This window comes from Neomonachus schauinslandi, chromosome 7 (assembly GCF_002201575.2).
Source record: "Neomonachus schauinslandi chromosome 7, ASM220157v2, whole genome shotgun sequence".
NCBI classification, from domain to species: domain Eukaryota; kingdom Metazoa; phylum Chordata; class Mammalia; order Carnivora; family Phocidae; genus Neomonachus; species Neomonachus schauinslandi.
In genome coordinates this window covers 109,935,864-109,954,240 of record NC_058409.1, presented here as the reverse complement: position 1 = coordinate 109,954,240, position 18,377 = coordinate 109,935,864, and the positions used below count along the sequence as shown (strand labels likewise).

General features: G+C 37.2%; 1 protein-coding gene across 6 annotated transcripts in view; it reads right to left on the bottom strand.

Annotated features, from left to right (window-relative positions):
- Nucleotides 1-5,166: 5,166 nt before the first annotated feature.
- The window catches only part of CSNK1A1 (casein kinase 1 alpha 1), a 49,045-nt gene continuing 35,834 nt past the window's right edge, over nucleotides 5,167-18,377 (bottom strand). For 2 of the 6 annotated variants that reach the window (XM_044917154.1, XM_021700732.1), the window contains 3 exons: nucleotides 16,068-16,174; nucleotides 14,907-15,055; nucleotides 5,167-7,688 (listed from right to left, as the gene is read on the bottom strand). In XM_044917154.1, the coding sequence (XP_044773089.1) occupies nucleotides 7,681-7,688; nucleotides 14,907-15,055; nucleotides 16,068-16,174 (264 nt within the window). In that variant the 3' untranslated portion in view covers nucleotides 5,167-7,680. Of the gene's footprint in view, nucleotides 7,689-13,005; nucleotides 13,173-14,279; nucleotides 15,056-16,067; nucleotides 16,175-18,377 lie in introns of those variants that run through there. The other 4 variants (XM_021700746.1, XM_044917155.1, XM_021700737.1 and 1 more) reach the window with 4 other exon arrangements.

Sequence of the window (18,377 nt, the reverse complement as noted above, 5' to 3'; positions counted from 1 at the left end):
TAGTTAAGTCCTAAATGCAAACTCTACTAACACCCCAAGTTGAGAGAGGACTTAAAACCTTTATGACATTGTTTTAGACTTTTTTAACTCCTAGGCTGCCACCCTATCTGATAAAGATACATAGACAACATCAATTATTTTAAAGGGGGAAGTTAAGTTCTTAGTTCGAGAATTCGAGAACGGAAGTACCCCTTGCAGCCCTGTGCGCTTCAGGATCCACGAAAGTAAAACGGAGACAAGACTTACCTCATTGGGAAGCTAGGACAATTAGGCAAATTAATAGACATAACACACTTGAAAAGGTGCCTGGCATATAGCATTCAATAAATGATGGTTAATATTAGCAACCTCTGGTTTTCAAATGGTGATAAAATTTAAAAAGGGAAGAACACCAAGTCTAACCATAAAAAAACTAAAGGAAATCAGGTTTCAGGTCTGGCTCTGTAAAACTTAACAGATGTGGTATCTTGAGTAACCATTTTCTCTATTTTTTTTTTTTTTAATTTTTAAGATTTTATTTGTCAGAGAGAGAGGACACAAGCAGGGGTAGCAGAAGGCAGAGGGAGAAGCAGGCTCCCCGTTGAGCAAGGAGCCCAATGCGGGACTTGATCCCAGGATCCTGCGATCATGACCCGAGCCAAAGGCAGATGCTTAACTGATTGAGCCACCTAGGCATCCCTTCTCAATTCTTTTTTTTTTTTTTTTTTAAAGATTTTATTTATTTGAGAGAGAGAATGAGATAGAGAGAGAGAGCATGAGGGGGGAGGGTCAGAGGGAGAAGCAGACCCCCCGCCGAGCAGGGAGTCCGATGCGGGACTCGATCCCGGGACTCCAGGATCATGACCTGAGCCGAAGGCAGTCGCTTAACCAACTGAGCCACCCAGGCGCCCCCCTTCTCAATTCTTTTCTAATGGGAAAGATAGTAACTGTTTCATGATTGTTAAAAAGATGGTCAGATGATGCACAGAATTTTGACAGCTGTAAAGTTCTTTATGGATTCAAATTCCTTAATTTTAAAAGACATTCTATGAAACTTAGTATTTCAATCTTTAAAATGTCCAGGTTGGGGATTTTTTAGAATGTCCCCTGGCAAGTAACGCATATTATTACATGTCAAGTTAATACTTTTAGGACAATGTAAATGTTCCTGCTCATCAAACTTGCACTTTCTCCCTTTAGTAAAATGATTTTTCAAATGCATTATTTTCTTAGTTGATGTTCTTTTAAAAGCTTTCCCTGCTCATTTTTATATGAATATAGCTGTAATCAATACTTTCATAATCGACTTGATACACAGTTGACCAGTAAGAATCTTTTGAGTGGCTCCAGTGTTCTGACATGCACTCATCATTTTTTGAGATTTCCTTTCTTCCTGGCAAATCAGAATGTCCCAAGTTCATCTTGTTATTTTCTCTACCCCAGCCCTAGAGCTGGACATTTCTCCAAGGAGCCATGGCTCCTTTCAGCATTTAGAAATCAAGATCTGGGTGCTCAGGTGTGCTCACTGCTACCGTAGTAGCAGGGGTTCCAGGCCCTCAGTGAACATAGCTGGAAAACAAAACACACACACACACACACATGAAATACAAAAAGTCATGAAAGACAAAAGGGTGAGGAACTGTTCCAAATGAAAAAACACTACCCAGACACAACTAACTACAATAAATGGCCCCTGTGTTCGATCCTGGACAATTTGAAGAAGTGTTATGAAAGACACTTGGGATAACTGATGAAACAGGCTGGACTAGAACATTGGGTCAATCTTAAAATGTTCCGATTTTGAGGATTGTACCATGGTTAGTGTGAGCATGTCTGTTCTTAAAAAAATCTACATTAACATATTTAGGTACAGGGGTGCCTGGGTGGCTCAGTTAAGCATCTCTTATTTCGGGTCAGGTCGTGATCTCAGGGTTATGAAATGGAGCCCCACATTGGGCTCTGCACTGGGCACCGCGCTCGCTTAGGATTCTCTGCATCGCGCCCCCCCCTCCCCCGGCTCTTTCTACAATAAATAAAAATGTTAGAAGTGCAGGTTTAAAGAGAAGATGCAGGAACAATAAAGGGGTACAATGTAAACAACAATGTAAACAATGTTGAGCACAATGGGGTATCTCTGTACTATTCTTTTTTTTTTTTTTCCGACTGAGCCACCCAGGCATCCCTCTCTGTACTACTCTTGTAATTTAAGTAAACTCTATGCCCAACGTGGGGCTTGAACTCACACAATTGAGATCAAGAGTGGCATGCTCTACAGACCAAGCCAGCCAGGTGCCCCTTAAATGATACAGAAGTAACAAAAACAAAAGGTTAAGAAGCACCTTGTAGGGCGCCTGGGTGGCTCAGATGGTTGGGCGTCTGCCTTCGACTCGGGTCATGATCTCAGGGTCCTGGGATCGAGTCCCGCATCGGGCTCCCTGCTCCTTGGGAGCCTGCTTCTCCCTCTGCCTCTCTGTCTCTAATGAATAAATAAATAAAATCCTTAAAAAAAAAAAAAGAAGCACCTTGTAGACTAAAGGCCTACATAAAACCCAGGTATTGATTAAGTTCACTGAGATGACCTAGCTCTGGCCTTAATATTTGAACCATGATATTTAGTGGATAACTGTGCGAGTCATGGTTTTATCAATGAAAAGGAACAAAAATTTTCTTGACTCAAGAACAAAGGGGTGCCTGGGTGACTCAGTCGTTAAGCATCTGCCTTTGGCTCAGGTCATGATCCCAGGGTCCTGGGATGGAGCCCCGCATTGGGCTCCCTGCTCACCAGGAAGCCTGCTTCTCCCTTCCCCACTCCCCCTGCTTGTGTTCCCTCTCTCGCTGTGTCCCTAATAAATTAAAAAAAAAAAAAAAAAACCCAAGACTAAAGCTAAAACCCGTATTAACTTTCTTAAAGCTTTACGCCCAACATGGTAGGCTTAAACTCACAATCTGTGTATCAAAAGCCACATGCTCTACCGAGCCAGCCAGGTGCCCCTGTATTATTATCTTTAGTGGCGCAGTTGGTTAAACAGGACTCTTGGTTTCAGCTCAGATCCTGATTTCAGGGTCATGGATTGAACTTTACAGCTGTCATCAGGCTCTGCGCTCAGTCAGTCTGCTTAAGACTCTCCCAGTCTAAAAAATAAATCTTTAATGGCATCAAAGAAATGTATATAAACACACCTAAATTTTGCTATAGGCAAAAGTGGCTTTGGGGCATCAGGACTCTGTAGTTTCACACCAGCTGCTAAATTTCATCCTAATATGGAATCTCTCCCCACTTCTTCCAAATAAGACACTATGTTGGGAGAGCTGAGAATTGGACCTGAACCATAAATTCCTCTGAAATGTCTCCTTTGGTAAGTAAGATGCTTCAGGATTTTTCATGATTTTGACAGAATAGGGCATAACCTGCAGATTCCACACTACCCTTTTTTCACTACCAATGGATAATCTAATCCTCCCCCAGTTTTTGTATCAAAGTGAATTGTAAAAGTCTCTTTACCTGGACTCTGAGTAAGTTTCCTATTCACAGGTTTTCTACACCCTTTTGCTTTCATGGAATGGCCCTGGTCTCCCTACAGCTTAAATGTGTTGCCAACCTCCATTTGATTCCTCAGAGTACTCTCTGATCCTTCTAAAGAGCACTTGATTTGTATCCATTCCTTTATGGTCCTGCAGCAGTTCTCTACCTTCTGTACCTAGTCCTGTATTTCAGATTTTTCATTTGCTGCTCCCCAGTGATCTGCCCCCCCCTCATTTATCTACACTTCTTTTAACAACAACTCATACATACCCTGGTTGGCCTTCTCACTATGAAGGACATGGATCTAGCTTACTGATCACTTAACACTTCATCCATCTCCACCTTACACTTCTTCCCATTCAGAAGTCATTTAAGGAGTCAGGTGCTCTGGCTCAGGTCTTGGGTGGTACTGACATCAATGAACTGCTCCCAGTACTTAAAACCATCACCATTACAAACACATCTTCATAATTTTTGATCCAGATAGGTGTACACTGTGCCAATAGTAGCAGTTCCTCAAAAAACCTCTTCCAGGGGCGCCTGGGTGGTTCAGTGGTGGTTCGGTTAAGCGTCTGCCTTCGGCTCACATCATGATCCCGGGGTCCTGGGATCGAGCCCCGCATCGGGCTCCCTGCTTGGCAGGGAGCCTGCTTCTCCCTCTCCCTGTAGCTCTCCCCCTCCTTGTGCTCCCTCTCTAATAAATAAAATCTTAAAAAAAAAAAAACCTCTTCAAGGGCTCTGGTTTGGTAAAGGCAAAGGGTAGAATGAACTAGTTCACCCTGCCAGGCTGAAAAAGAGCAGAGACCCAACAACTGAATGAAGTGTGAATTCCCAGATCTCTCCAACTTGCTTTTCCTTCTCATTGTGAAATTCTAGTCACTGTGGGTCCAAAGCCTCAGCAAGACACAATGCCATTTGACCACAACTTGAAACAGGCCTCGGTCAGCTAAGTTTAATAGCTCTCCCATTGCTCAATATTTTCATTACTTTTGCCTATGTCCTCAAAACTGATCTAACAAGTCACTTGAGAAAACAAGTCATCTCACTTCAACAATGTGCTGTTTGGTAATGCACAGCCGGATTAGATCAACTTACTCTTCATTCATCACCATCTTCGGCCATTTCAAAAAATGCACAAAACAACTCTGTCAAGGTATAGTCTCAACAGTCTCACTTTAAAGGGGGACAGCATATGAGATAAATTGTTGACACTTTGCTACACCTCATACAGACCTACTCACATTTTGATCAAATGGTTATCCCTTTAAAAACAGAGAAAACCTAAAATACTGCTACATATTCGTTTGCTCAGGAAGAGTCTGTATCAGACTGAATTTTCAAGAGCTGGGAGTCTAGGGCACCCTTCTTAGAAGTCCCACGGTTCATTCTACTTAAGCTAGAACCCTGTATTTCAGCAAATGTTAGGAAACACTAGCTTATTGCCTTGGGTTCTAAAATCTTGCTTGGTATTTTTATTACAATGTAATTAAGTTTATAATTATTACAGTATTCTCTGCTTCATTTTAATAGTGTTGCAAGGACTAGTAGAAATAGGAAAATCTCTTGCTATTTGTTGATGAAAATAATAGTAAACACAACCTCCAAAATGTCATTTGTAGGCCACAGGAGCATGAGCACAACCATATGGGAGGAGATAACCAGTCTCTCCCTTCATATATATTCTTTTTTATTTTCTTGTTATACCTTCCCAAAACAGAGACATTCAACAGTAGTTAGAATGGCCATCTCCCAACATTTAAAAAAAAACTGTACCCCCCAATGGGTGAACAAAGTAGAGTAGTAACCTAGAGTTCAGCTGGGTAAGCCACTGCGGAGCCTTAAGTGGTGAGGTCTTCCAATTTCAGAGTGATGTGTCTTCAACTTGTATCATCATTGTAGTGGAAAAACATAATTTAATTTTGGTGAAATGAGATTCATCTCCCGACAGGATTAGTAACAGCATTCACTGAATTTCACATTCTTCTTTTGTGAACTGTGAAGAAAATGAATGGTAGCTAGAAGATCAATGGGATTCCAGCTCCAGCTGCAGATGGAATGAAGATATACCAGGACAAAAACACCTATATTTTGATTTACAAAGCTAACAGCAGTTTTAAATCTGCAACTTAATTACAGACCAACTACACCACAACCTTTTCAAATGGCAAAAATACAAAAAAGTTAAGTGTTACAAAAATATTTCAGAAAAAGTGCATAGTCTAAGTGCATAGTAAATAAAAGCACTGAAAAATATCTTGCTAGAGGGAGTTCAGCTTGGAAAAGTTATTACCGAAGCTAAACATTTTTATTTTACACAAACTATACTCAAAAATAGCTTTATGAGACTGATTTCTGGCTAAAAGTATCAAAGGGTTTATTATTAGTCAAGAAACAAATACCTTAACTGACAGGGGTGGATAGAAAAGAAATAAGCTGCCTACCCCAAAAGTTCGCACTCATTAAGATTTCTGCAGTGTGATGGTGCTAACAGACCCTTTAATAGCAGAATGTGGTAATCATGGGATTAATTATTGCTAAAGTAGTTTTAAAAAAGAAAAAAGAAATAAAACTTAAACCTGACACAATCTGACCAAACATGTGTCAATGTACAGTTTCAAGGTTATTTTTACAAAATACCTACATTTACACAACAGGCTTCTGGCAGCATTTTCAGACAAAGGTTCTTTTAATTTATCCTGACATGCTATAAATGAATAAATTACACTATTTAAAGAATTACTGTCAGTAAGCTTTCTTTCTCTTGGGTCAGAGAGAGGCAAGAAAAGAGTGCATTTAAGATTGAGAGGAAGCGCAGATAACTGAGGGAAAAGAACAGGGGCTTAGGGAGGGTCAGCAATCACATGAACCTCACCTGGTGGGATGCTCTCCAAGGTTAAGAATCAACCTGCTCAACTCCAATTAACAAGGAATTTAAAGAAAAACTACAAAATGGTAGTTAAACCCTTTAACGCTTTCATTCTTAATCAAAATCAGTCCAGCTGTGTAGTCTGAGGCTGCAGGAGTTACACCACCAAGCCCTGGCAGCTGCAGCACTAGGGACTGTGCCTGCAAGTCACTAAAACAGGAAAAATGAAAGAATGCCTTTCCCCTTCAGACCACAAAAAAAAAAAAAAAAAAAATTAAATAAAAAAATCTGAGGAAAAGTTGTAACACTAAATCTAAAATGATTTGCAAAGGAATAGTATGTAACAAATGGCTTGAAGTAGTCTATTAAAAAATTGGGGAGATTTTGATTTCATAGTGAGTCAGCAAGGCATTTTTGTTGTTAAAAAAAAAATCTCATTTCCTTACAGAAACAGTTTTTAGTTTTTAATGAACTTGTAAACAAAAAAGCTCCCATTTCAAAATAAAAACAAAATCCCAGATCATATAGATGTTTACAGTGATTACATTTATCTAAGCAACATACATACATGTTCAGTTGTAAGATGTTAACTAAATTTCTGTGACAAATATGTTTTTTTTTTTAATACCAAGAACATTATAGAGTTAATGCAGAGTCCTAAGGATAATCTAGTAGTCACTAAGTTTTTCTTAAGTCTTCACTTTAGATGCTGTTATTTCTAGCACAGGTAAGCAGGCAGAGTCTTTCATATGCTCAAACACTGGAATCTTTGGTTGCTACCATATCAGCTGGCTTGCAAACAAGAAGCCAACCATTTTAAGAATGTTTTAAGTGAACAACTTGCAAACCCCAGGGATGGATAAACCCTAAGAATGCACAATTGTGAGCATTTACAACCATCACAACTGTGGCTGAAGACTGTTCATGCCGTTCTTCTGAAATGAGATCTCAAAGCAGTATAGTTCAAAATAAAAGATTTTAACAAAAAAATTGGCATATGCACAATTTCTCCACCAATTTGTGTGTGTCAACCATTTAGTTAACTTTTCCACTTGAAAAAATGCAATAGAAAACTGGACACCATGTTTCACTATCTCAGTTAATATTCACAATTACAGCGGCTACAACTCGGGACACGGCATCACCAATGCTGCCCAGAGCCAGTTTATACTGAAATTAAGTTCTTTACACCAAGTAAATGGTTGCTCACAACCACTGGCTAGTGTACATATGAACTAAAATTCCTAGATTTGGGGAGAAACAAATGCTGCTCCGATCATCTGCTCTGCTTCTTCTGTTCCTCGATTCATGCTTAGAAACCTGTTTAAAAAAAAAAAAAATCAAAACAGAAAGAAGAATGTTAAAATTCCAAATTAAAAAATGTATTTTTTTTAAAAACTACACCCAAAATTGGGAAATTGGGTGAAACTGAGCTAATAATTACTTTTGAACGGTGACTTGTGTTATTTTCATCTATTTGAAAATGACTAGGTCAATTTTTTAAAACAAGAAAAAACCCTTTTCTGTTCTAGATGCCTTTAGGTAGGAGTGGTATACAGTCAATCAGTCTTCCCAGTCAGCATACAATTCTCAAGCTAGAGAATTACTGGTGAGTCCAATGAGCCTGTTTTGTTTACTTCCGTATCTCTGATACCTAGAGCATGTTATGTGTTCAAATATTTATCAAATGAATGAAAAATAGATTGCTTTGCCTTAAAAATTAGAAAGTATATATGTTTTAATCATACTATGTCCAGGAACCTTTCTGCACATTATTTCTGATACAAATAAGGAACAATAAGCTTTAGTAATAAAGGTACTCAACACATAACTGAATTATTCCATAGAACACAAACTTGGTTAAGTGTATGATTTTTATACAGAAACCATGTATCTTTCAAAATTCTTTACTTCCATCAATTACATTAAAAAGGTGAGGTTTTGCCCCAGATTTGAAAATATAAACAAGTGAGGCTTTTTTTTTTTTTTTTTGGCTTTATTTATTTCTTAAGCCTTCCCACCATATAACTACTACCCTCCTCCCACACAATTAGACTCTAACACTTCCACATCCAGGCAGGTTTGAATAGAAAACAGCTTCAGGTAATAATAGCTGCATGTCTCATCTGTGGCTAAAGACCACTAGAGGAAATGCTGATCTCTATTACCTACAAGCTTTATCTATGGCTAAAAGCAGAAAGGAAATACGCCTACTTCTCAACATGAAAATCCCATCAGTACCACCTCCTCTCACCAAAAGCCATCCTTCGAGGTGTCTGTGCCCCTTGGTGCACCCCCTTGCAAACTCTTATAGCTGCCTCATTATTGTTCTTTCTAGCTCACTCTGATCTCTCACTTCTTCAGCACTGAAACCATGTTTTTGTTAATCATAAATTTCTCCCTTTTTTGTGCTTCTCAAACATTTGTTGGACCATCTCCAATGGGCTTTGTGGGATAAATAATATGCTTCTATAATTTGCTTTGCATGCATAAATGCCCCCCTTTTCCAGGATAATACCACACATTGATATGTCATTTCTTGGTTAATACTGTCTCACTTGTTAACTACGAGTTTTTCCATCTGAGGGCAGAAAGTCATCTTCATCCACTTAAAAACATATTGGGCTAAAGACCTGAGGACAAACAAGCGTCGTACACTTTTCTCTCTCTACCTTGACTAACAGAGCTGGTACAAAATAGACCTTTGTTGCCTGTCCAAGTACTAAATTCATAAAGCAAATGCCAAAAATGAAAAAACGAAACTTTCTAAAAATGTGCTTCGCCACAAGGAGTATTATCTATTTGGTATGTATTACTAAACAGAAATACCAAGGTAAGCATAAGAAGAAAAGGCTGTCAAACCAAACCTGAATTAAGTTTTAAAGTAAGACCATATTCTGTAACCTAATTCCAATGTTAAAATACAGATTATTATAAAGCAGATTAAAACTATGAATTAGCTAAACTGTAATGACCCTTACCCTGATGAGCATTTGAAGTCCCGCAATTATTCTTAAATACGATAAAGAAAAATGTTTATGCAACTAAAATGATTTATCATAGCTTGCTATGCAATTACATTATACTGAGCCATTTAATTACTACGCTGAATATCCAAACAGCTTTAAAATGGAAACCACTGTCACTAACTAAAAAGAAAGCTTAAGTTATATTGTCAGTCAAAATATTAGAAACTCTTGTGTCTTTAATAGGGATAAAAATTGTATCTAGATAAGAATTTTATCTGGTTCATCTTTTAATCTGGTATTTTAGAAATTCCTGGGTCAATTAATGATTACAATTGCTTAGGGATCAGACAAAGGCTAGCCTAAAAATATTCCCGGTAGAATAGAGCAGTCAAATCCAGATTTAACTCTTCAGATCGGCCAATGGTAGGATACTCCACCCAGAGATCAATGTTTCTCCAGTGATTTGTCCTAAGATGTTACTGAAGTTTAAGAAAAATCTCAGTGGGAGCATTCAGCAGGTATTCAACATTCAATCTTCAAGGGCTAAGCATTCTTCTTCCCAGTGTGCATGAGTCCTTGGTTTTTATCTTGTAGTTTAGGTGGTCTCTCCTGGCTTCTGGCTTTTAAAAGTCCCAAAACCCATCTTCACTGCAACAACAGTTAAAATAAGGAATGGATCCCTTTGTTCCTAAAAAAAAAGAGGGAAAAACAAAGTTAAAACAGAGTTGATCACTGGGACCACTGAGTTAATAGCTACACTTACGTTTCTTTTCAAATCTGCAAAAGAAAAAAAAATGTTTATATTTATTTAACTAATGAGAGTCTACCCCCTTACTCCAAAATCTGAAGATTATATATCGGCTCTTATTTGTGAATTCACTTCAGATGTCCTTGATTTTTTTTTTTTTAAATAGAACCACAAACTAGTTCAAAGAACTATTTATATAATAGTATGGCTTAGAAGTTTGTGATGGGCTTTTGAAAATTTTGGATCCTTTCACAGTAGAAAACTAGCTTTTTAAAAGTAATGTGAAGACAAGATCCATCTTCACCATGCAATGTCATTTATCAGGCAAACTTTTCCACAACATGCCTGTGTGGGTTTTTTGGTTACACAAAAATCAGAATCAAGCTTGGACAATTCTGAATCAGACTGGCACTATAAAAGTTAAAGAAAAACAACTACAATAACTTTTCCTAACTAAACTAAAAATGTATTAAAAGTTGGGAAAGAAAGAAAATAGATTTTATTTTTATCACTACAAATCAATGACAACTTAAGTATACAAGATACATATTACCGCTAAACTGCATTTAAGAAAACCAGACTAATGATCTGATTCCTTTCGTCTTCCCTATTACAGAATTCTGCGGTTGTTGAACTTTAAAATACCTGTTACAACTGATTCCTTTCCCAACTGGTAGATGGTCTGCATTATACATCACTGAGTCACAGCAACACTGTGCTCTTCTAGGTCTTCTGACTGTTGTGGTATCCATCCAATCTGACAAGTTGAAGTTTTTGATAGGTCCAGCAAGCCTTGGAGATGTGGGTTTCAGATAACCACAAATCAAATTCTTGCACACTCCTCTTCACTTCCTGTTGGGGTACTGAGCTCTTTTCTCTCCAGTTGTACTGTCCACCGTGACAAAAGCTGACAAAAATTTCAGCAAGCAGATGCAGCTTCCTGGCACTTCTTTAGATTGAGTATATTCAGAGAAGATCAGTCTCCAGATATTTCAAGGTCTTCCCCTGTGATTTGGGTTACGTTGCTGAGTGACCAGCCACGTTCCTAGCAGCAATTGGTGAAGTCAGAAAAAGTTAAGCTAGACAGAAATGGTAGGTGAATCCCAGTAAATACTGGAAGGTAATTCAAGGAGGACCATGGACATGGTAGGAGAATGTGATGGAAAAATATTTCTATCTTTTGTTAACAATTTGACATCCACATATATTATGATAAAATTATGCTTTGTATCAATGGCTGGAGTAGTGAACAGATGGATTAAGATGATGAGAAAAGAAATGTGAGGATCCAACTTTGGCTTCACTACCTTAGGAAATTCTCCCCATCTCTGACCTCAACTAAAGAAATGGTGATCTTAACTGGATTCTGAAGTCCTAAAAATATTTCCTTTTCCTTTAGTACTTCTTAAATGTCTTGAAAGGTACTTTCCTGATAATCACATATAGTTGAAGAAAAGGAAGTGAAATGAATTTGAAAGTGCCTCAGATGTGAATCTTTTATTTTTCTCTTTAATATGCATAAAAACAGTAATTATAATCTTGTGGCACATGAGCACTGCAAATTAGTACAGATCATAGTGGGCTTTATATGAGAAATGCCTTGTTTCTTAGTCTTTTGATAGGCTTTGGAATGGAATATTTCAAAAGACCTTTTCTTTAGAGAAGTAATTAGGAAAGAAGTCTATTACACACAACAAGCTCATCTCAGCTGAGTAAGGCAGACTTTAAAGAGTCTTTCTGGACATTCTCAGTGAACTGCTGAAACAACTTACACTTTTCCATGGAAGAACCATTTGATATACATTTTTCAAAAAATAGAAATAATAATATAAAATATTAGTCGATACCACCATTTGGGGGATTTTTCCAGGAATAGATATTCCTGCAATATATAGCTCTATCTGTTGATGATTCATTTAAGAAACTCAATTCTCTGTGGGAAACCTCTGAGAGTGTAACTCCGTGAATGAAAACTGGTATGATGTATTTAAAAAGCACCTTCTGGGCGCCTGGGTGGCTCAGTCGTTAAGCATCTGCCTTCGGCTCAGGTCATGATCCCAGGGTCCTGGGATCGAGTCCCACATCGGGCTCCCTGCTCAGCAGGAAGCCTGCTTCTCGCTCTCCCAATCCCCCTGCTGTGTTCCTGCTCTCGCTATCTCTCTGTCAAATAAATAAATAAAATCTTAAAAAATAAATAAATAAAATAAATAAAATAAAATAAAAAGCATCTTCTAAAATTTTAATTAGAAAAATGTACTATAATGTTATCATCATCACTGAAAGGATTTCTTGGAATCAGCAAATAGCTGAGCTGCATGCCCCTGAATAAAAAACTACTGTAGTGGACCCTGAGAGAATATGCTTTTAAATACCCTTATTATTTAGAGATTGAAAATCAGGAAATAAGTAACCTAGAGCAACTGTCTTCGAACTCCAGAATTAATTTCTTAACAGGTAACATGGATAATGGGATTGGGGTTAGAGAAACAGGCTCCCTATACTCATTTCATGCCACTCTCAAACCTGCTATACTGTCACAGCTTTATACATAGGGGGTTTCATGTGGTATTTGTTTGGGGAACTAAACTCTATAACCAAAATAAATCTTTTCGAGAAGTCAAAGATCAAATACAACTTTGTTTGTATTCTATGGCATGGCACATTTTAGGAGCAAGCAGTATTTCACTTGCAATCAAAATATACTACCTCAAAATGTTTCTCTGAATAAGTACATTTTATGGGAAAGTCCAATTATTCAAAATTTTACAAGTTGGTGTTTATATAATAATTGGTATAAACCCTGGGTCTAACACTGCTATGAAAATTTTGTAAGATTTTCTTTTCTTTCTTTTTTTAAAAAGTAAATTCTACCCCCAATGTGGAGCTTGAACTCATGACCCTGAGATTATGAGTCACATGCTCTACTGACTGAGCCAGCCAGGCTCCCCAAACATCTTTTAAGATTTTTAAGTTGCTTTTATGAAAAATAGTTACACTACAAAATTAAGGATTAAACTTAAGTTTAATTACAATTTCTTTCCAAGGAAACATACTAACTCAGTGGATCCAACTTCTCATCTTTAAGACCTAGATAAGGCAGGACAAAAATTCTGCTTGTTTATTGAGAAAGAGACACACAGTAAACTAACAATGGAACTAACTCAAAATAAGGGAATTCTTTCTGAAAGCTGCTGAATGCCTGAAGTGAAATGTTCTAGGTCAGAGGAGATTTCAATCTAATTTTAGTTCTAGAAACTGCAACTCGTGATGATCCTATTATCCCAGCTAGCTTTAGGCAAAAATTGGTTTCATTTTATGAAAAGAAGCAAATACCCTATAGATTCAGGTATAATAAAAGTCCTAAGTTTAGAACATTACATTGGTAGGACCATTTCTCAGAGACACTAGCTAGCAACCTACCTCATTAAGGGCATGGCACTGTGATTAGTCATACAATGATTAAAACACTCAAGGGACAAGTTTAAGTCCCAACTGAGACGCAGAGGCAAGCATTAGTGTTTATTATCCTGAGCTGAAATTTCATCATCTCAGAACCCCCATTACATTAAGCCTTCAACTGTGAATCCTTCCCAAATACAGAAACATGGAAGAGAAGAATCTCAACTTCATTCCTAACAGATGAGCTGCTGGGATGAGGATGACATCAGTGAATTATACTTCTTGAAAAGTATCCTCAGATTAGAGTCTATTTTTAAATTATAAAATTTTTAAAATACAATTCTAAAAATATAGACCAAAGACGACTAAGTTCAGACTAGAGCAGTCATTCAGAAATTAAATAATTAGAAACCGAAGACCAAACCTTACCTGCCCACCACTTCCAGAAAGTAGGCAGGTATCAGGAGGTAAGCCCCAGAAAGGGGGGGAAGAAAAACAAACAAAAACCATGAAACACAGAAGTCGAACTGTACGGCAACAGTGACAAGACTGGAGCTGTGCCCTAACAGTTCTACTCCTTAGTAGCACCAAGAGTGCCAGAGACAGAAAGGAAATAGACTAGCAATTCAGTGGCATTTGCCCCAGTTTTTTCCCCCAATTTGCAAAGCCTAACTGAAGAATTCAATTCCACAACAAACCCCCAGAACCTGAGTATTTGCAAGATTTTATAAAATAAAGCCCAAGACAAATAAGAACCTTACATAGTTAGATCGCAACTAAACGAGAGATCTGGTTTTTGACTAGGAAGGATGTGTCGAGCTTTTCAGTTATTTGAGCATTTAAGAGCGCAAATGAGATGCTCTGCAACTGAGAAGATAGACACTTTGGGGGCAATGCCAGACTCACCTCTGGAAATTAGATCATGTTCACATTTTTCCATTTTAAATGCTAAAGCATTAACATGCAGAAAAAAATTCTTAACACTGTTAGTCTGAAACAAAGTCCAAATACCATACCTAACCAGATTCATTATTAAAAATCAACAAGTGTTAGGTCTAGGATTTTGGATTGATTGATTATACCATATTCCCAACACCAAATATTTATTTTGGAAAGGGTTAATGAATGAGTAAAAAAGATGCAGTTGTTAAAAATGACCCAAAATCCCAAGAGAAATGATAAAATATATATACACACATATATGTATATACAAATACATATACATATATATATGAACAAGGACATTTGGGTTTAAAGTTAGTAGTCAAATTTTCCAAGGACGTCTTTTTTTAAAAACACAGAGCCAAATTTTTACTTATTTTAAAACCACCTCCTCGATCTAACACTGTTAGAAATGAATGAATTACCCAATTTTGTGTTCAATTTGTTCCCTGTAACGTCACTTGGCTCTTGGCTACTAACCTTTCATGTTACTCTTGGTTTTGTCAGTTTGCTTGCCTGTGGGGGTTTGGGCCTGCTGACCCTGCCCACTTGAAGAGGCTGCCTGCTGTGCTGCTTTCTGCTTTAACATTGTCCAATCAAATGTGTAGTCATATTGGTGGTTCAGGGTCCTGTAAAACACAGTATGGTATATGTTAATCCTTTAATAATACAGTCTAGTTAAATACTCCATTGAGCTTTCAAGACGGTGAAGGCACTTTTTAAGGAAATGGTAGTGTTTTCTCTTAAGTATGGTAACTTCTAAAAGATTTCATTCCATATACATGACTTTTTAATTGTTCAGTTCATTAATTCCACTTTTTACAAGTCACAATTGAAGGAAAATGATGTCACTACTTCGGTCTGATGTATTCATTAAGAATAAATCATCTCCTTTTTCAAAAAAGAAGCCGACTTTATTACTTTCTTGAAAGAGGCAGGGGAGTGGGAATGAACAGCAGCATGAACAAAAACATGGAGTCAAGCTGTCAATTATCTAGGGAACCATCCAAATAGGAGGTACCTTCTAAGAACAAATCAGAGTAAGTATAAGAATGTAAGCTTGTGGGGGAGATGTGTATGCTGGTGGCTTGGAAAGAAGACTCTTCTGGGGTTAGAGAATTACCCCCAATTCTTAATCCTCTTCCAACTAAGATTTCGGGCCACATGTACTTTACTTCCCCCTCTGCTCAAGACCAATTCTGGGTTGCACCTAGGGAACCCCAGAGTCTGAGGCCTGTCTCCACACAATCATAGACCCCGTAACTATTTTAATTGCTGTTAATTTTGTTATTAAATAGGGTTCTGTAGCAAAGCTGGAGAGTTCCAAGGGCCACCAATAATCACTTCTATCTAGTATGAATGGCAATTATCGTGGAAAAGTTAGATTCTACTTTGCGTCTGACTCAACTGTTTCTCCATCCCAAACTAAAATAATTTCAAGCACATTTGCACCACAAATGGAAACATGCCAAACTCAGTTTCTTTCTTTTATTATTTTTTCCAAACTCAGTTTCTTAAGATTTTATTCATATGGGTTTAGACCCGCTTTAATTTGCTACCTGTCAGAACAGATGTGTTGGGTGGATTTAACTAATTTCCCTCACTAGAGTCTACAGTCTTAAAAACACCTTAAAAACTGACCTGAAAAGAATGCGGAATAGCTGCCTCAGATACATGTAATCCGGGGCTTCCTCAAAGCGCAGCCCACGACAATAGTTTAAGTACATGGCAAATTCTGCAGGAAACCCCTAAAGTTCAAGAGTTAAAACACAAAGTAAAAAAAACAAAAAAATTTATTTAAGACAGAAAAATAAATGTATTTAAATACAAGTAAAAATTGTTTTTGAGGAGAGTGTTTCACTACTTTGCCATAAGATCTGAGAACTAAACTAACTATAATATGACTTGGTATCCTCATAAATCCTGACTACCTCATCATGTACATCTTTTAATATTGGCAGGGGAAACATGGATCCTTTCCCTACAGTATTACACTCTTAAGTAATCTGGATATCCAACTTGTTATTATTTTATCAATGTCTAATACTTTAATGGCAACAATGAACAAATGACCAAATGGAGGCCAGTAAGGTTCTTTGCCACAACAGGTCAGTGAACTGGCATTTTCTCCCCAACTCTGTAATTACTTCTTTGGGGAAATAGTATATACCTATATAAACAGAAAAGTAAAATCACCAAGAGTACAAACATACAGTGCAACCACTGCTGTGATACAGATCAATCCAATGCTTTGTCCTACGGAAAGATTGGGTTTGCCTTTTCTTTTATCCGTAATTGTTATTATACTGCATACATAACATATTGTTTTTCCACTAACATTATATTGCAATTATCCTTCTGTGTTATTTCCAACATAAGCTTCTGAATGGCTGCATAATATCCAACCAGTGAATACATCATAATTAACTTGTTCCCTATAACTGGACATTTAGGCGATGAAATTTTTTCTTTCATAAACAGTATTAATAAGTACACCTGTGGGCATAAACTTTTTACATGCTCAGCTTCTTAAAGGAAAGATTCTCAAAAATGCATAAAGCACATCTTTAAGCCTATAGATATTAACCACCAAAAAGGATTTTGCCAGTAGGAATGTAGAAATGCAAAAAATTTAAACAAAAATCCCTACACCCTGCCTCGAGTATATGTAAATGTGAAGGGTGGGAAGTTAAAAAGACAGTCTCTTCCCACAACCTTCAAATTTTGAGAAATTTCTCACATGCAGGAGGTTAAGGTGGGATATAATGGACATACTTGCAACATTTATTTTTACTCACTGCATTGATACAGATATAATTTTTATGCTACTTCTGTGTTCGAGATGGAAAGCTGAAACCTTAAGTGATAAATATATTGTACGTTTTATTTAAATTCTTAACATGACTTTAAAATTTTTAATATATTTTCATGGTCTGTGTTAATGGTAAGCAGCATATACCAAATGAACTTGCTTTTATGTGTTATAAATAGAGCTAAACAACTGCGAACTAAAAGTCAAATAGTTTACTTCATGCACTGCTACCTTATGAAAACAGGCAAAACCTTATTAACAAAAGAAAATTACCAATATCCTAAGTATTACAGATATGAAATAACTAGTTACCAGTGGACCATGAGACTGAAAACAATCTCACTATTTTACAGTAATACTAATCTTCTGTGTTCACTGCACCCTCAGATTAGTTTTATGTGGCTAATCCAGAAAGACCCAGGTTCATTATTTCTAGATCAAAATTAAGACATAACCCAGAAGCAGACAATGTACTAACCCTCCCTTTCTTTTCCTGTAAAAATGGCTGACTTTTCCAATAATCCAAATCAATCATAATGTTGCATGGAATAGTAGTGTACAGAAAACATGTTTTGCTTCCAGAAGTATAAGATTTCAAAGTTATTTGGGTGCACTATAACACACGTTTTATTCATTCACCTAAAATGTATTTCATAATTTAAAACAAATCCCAAGAGTCTCAGAAAAGATGATAGTCTCTTACCCATCCCAACCCCTCCTTTACTGTAGATCTAGAGAAAATGGAAAAGCAAATTTGTGGACAGGGAGACATAAAAACATCACCTCTCCCCGCCTCCACAAAGTACTATTTCAACACCATGTTCATTTCCCCCTTCTAACACCCAACTATACTATATAATTATATACTGTTTCCTAATAATTTCGGGTACACAATTGTCTCAGAGATGACCGTGTGGTTTTCTTTCAATGGAAAAGACCATGGTTATCCATCATGACACAGCTACTTCTCCATTCTCTACTTACAGGCTTCTCTAACAAAGTTTGAGATTTCAGGGCAACAAGCCTGACTCAAACGGTCATCTATATTGTTGGACACTGGCTATTTTGGATTGCTGTGATCTGCCTTCGTTTCTCTACTCCTTGATGTCCCTGACAAACGTTAAGATCCTTTCTTTACT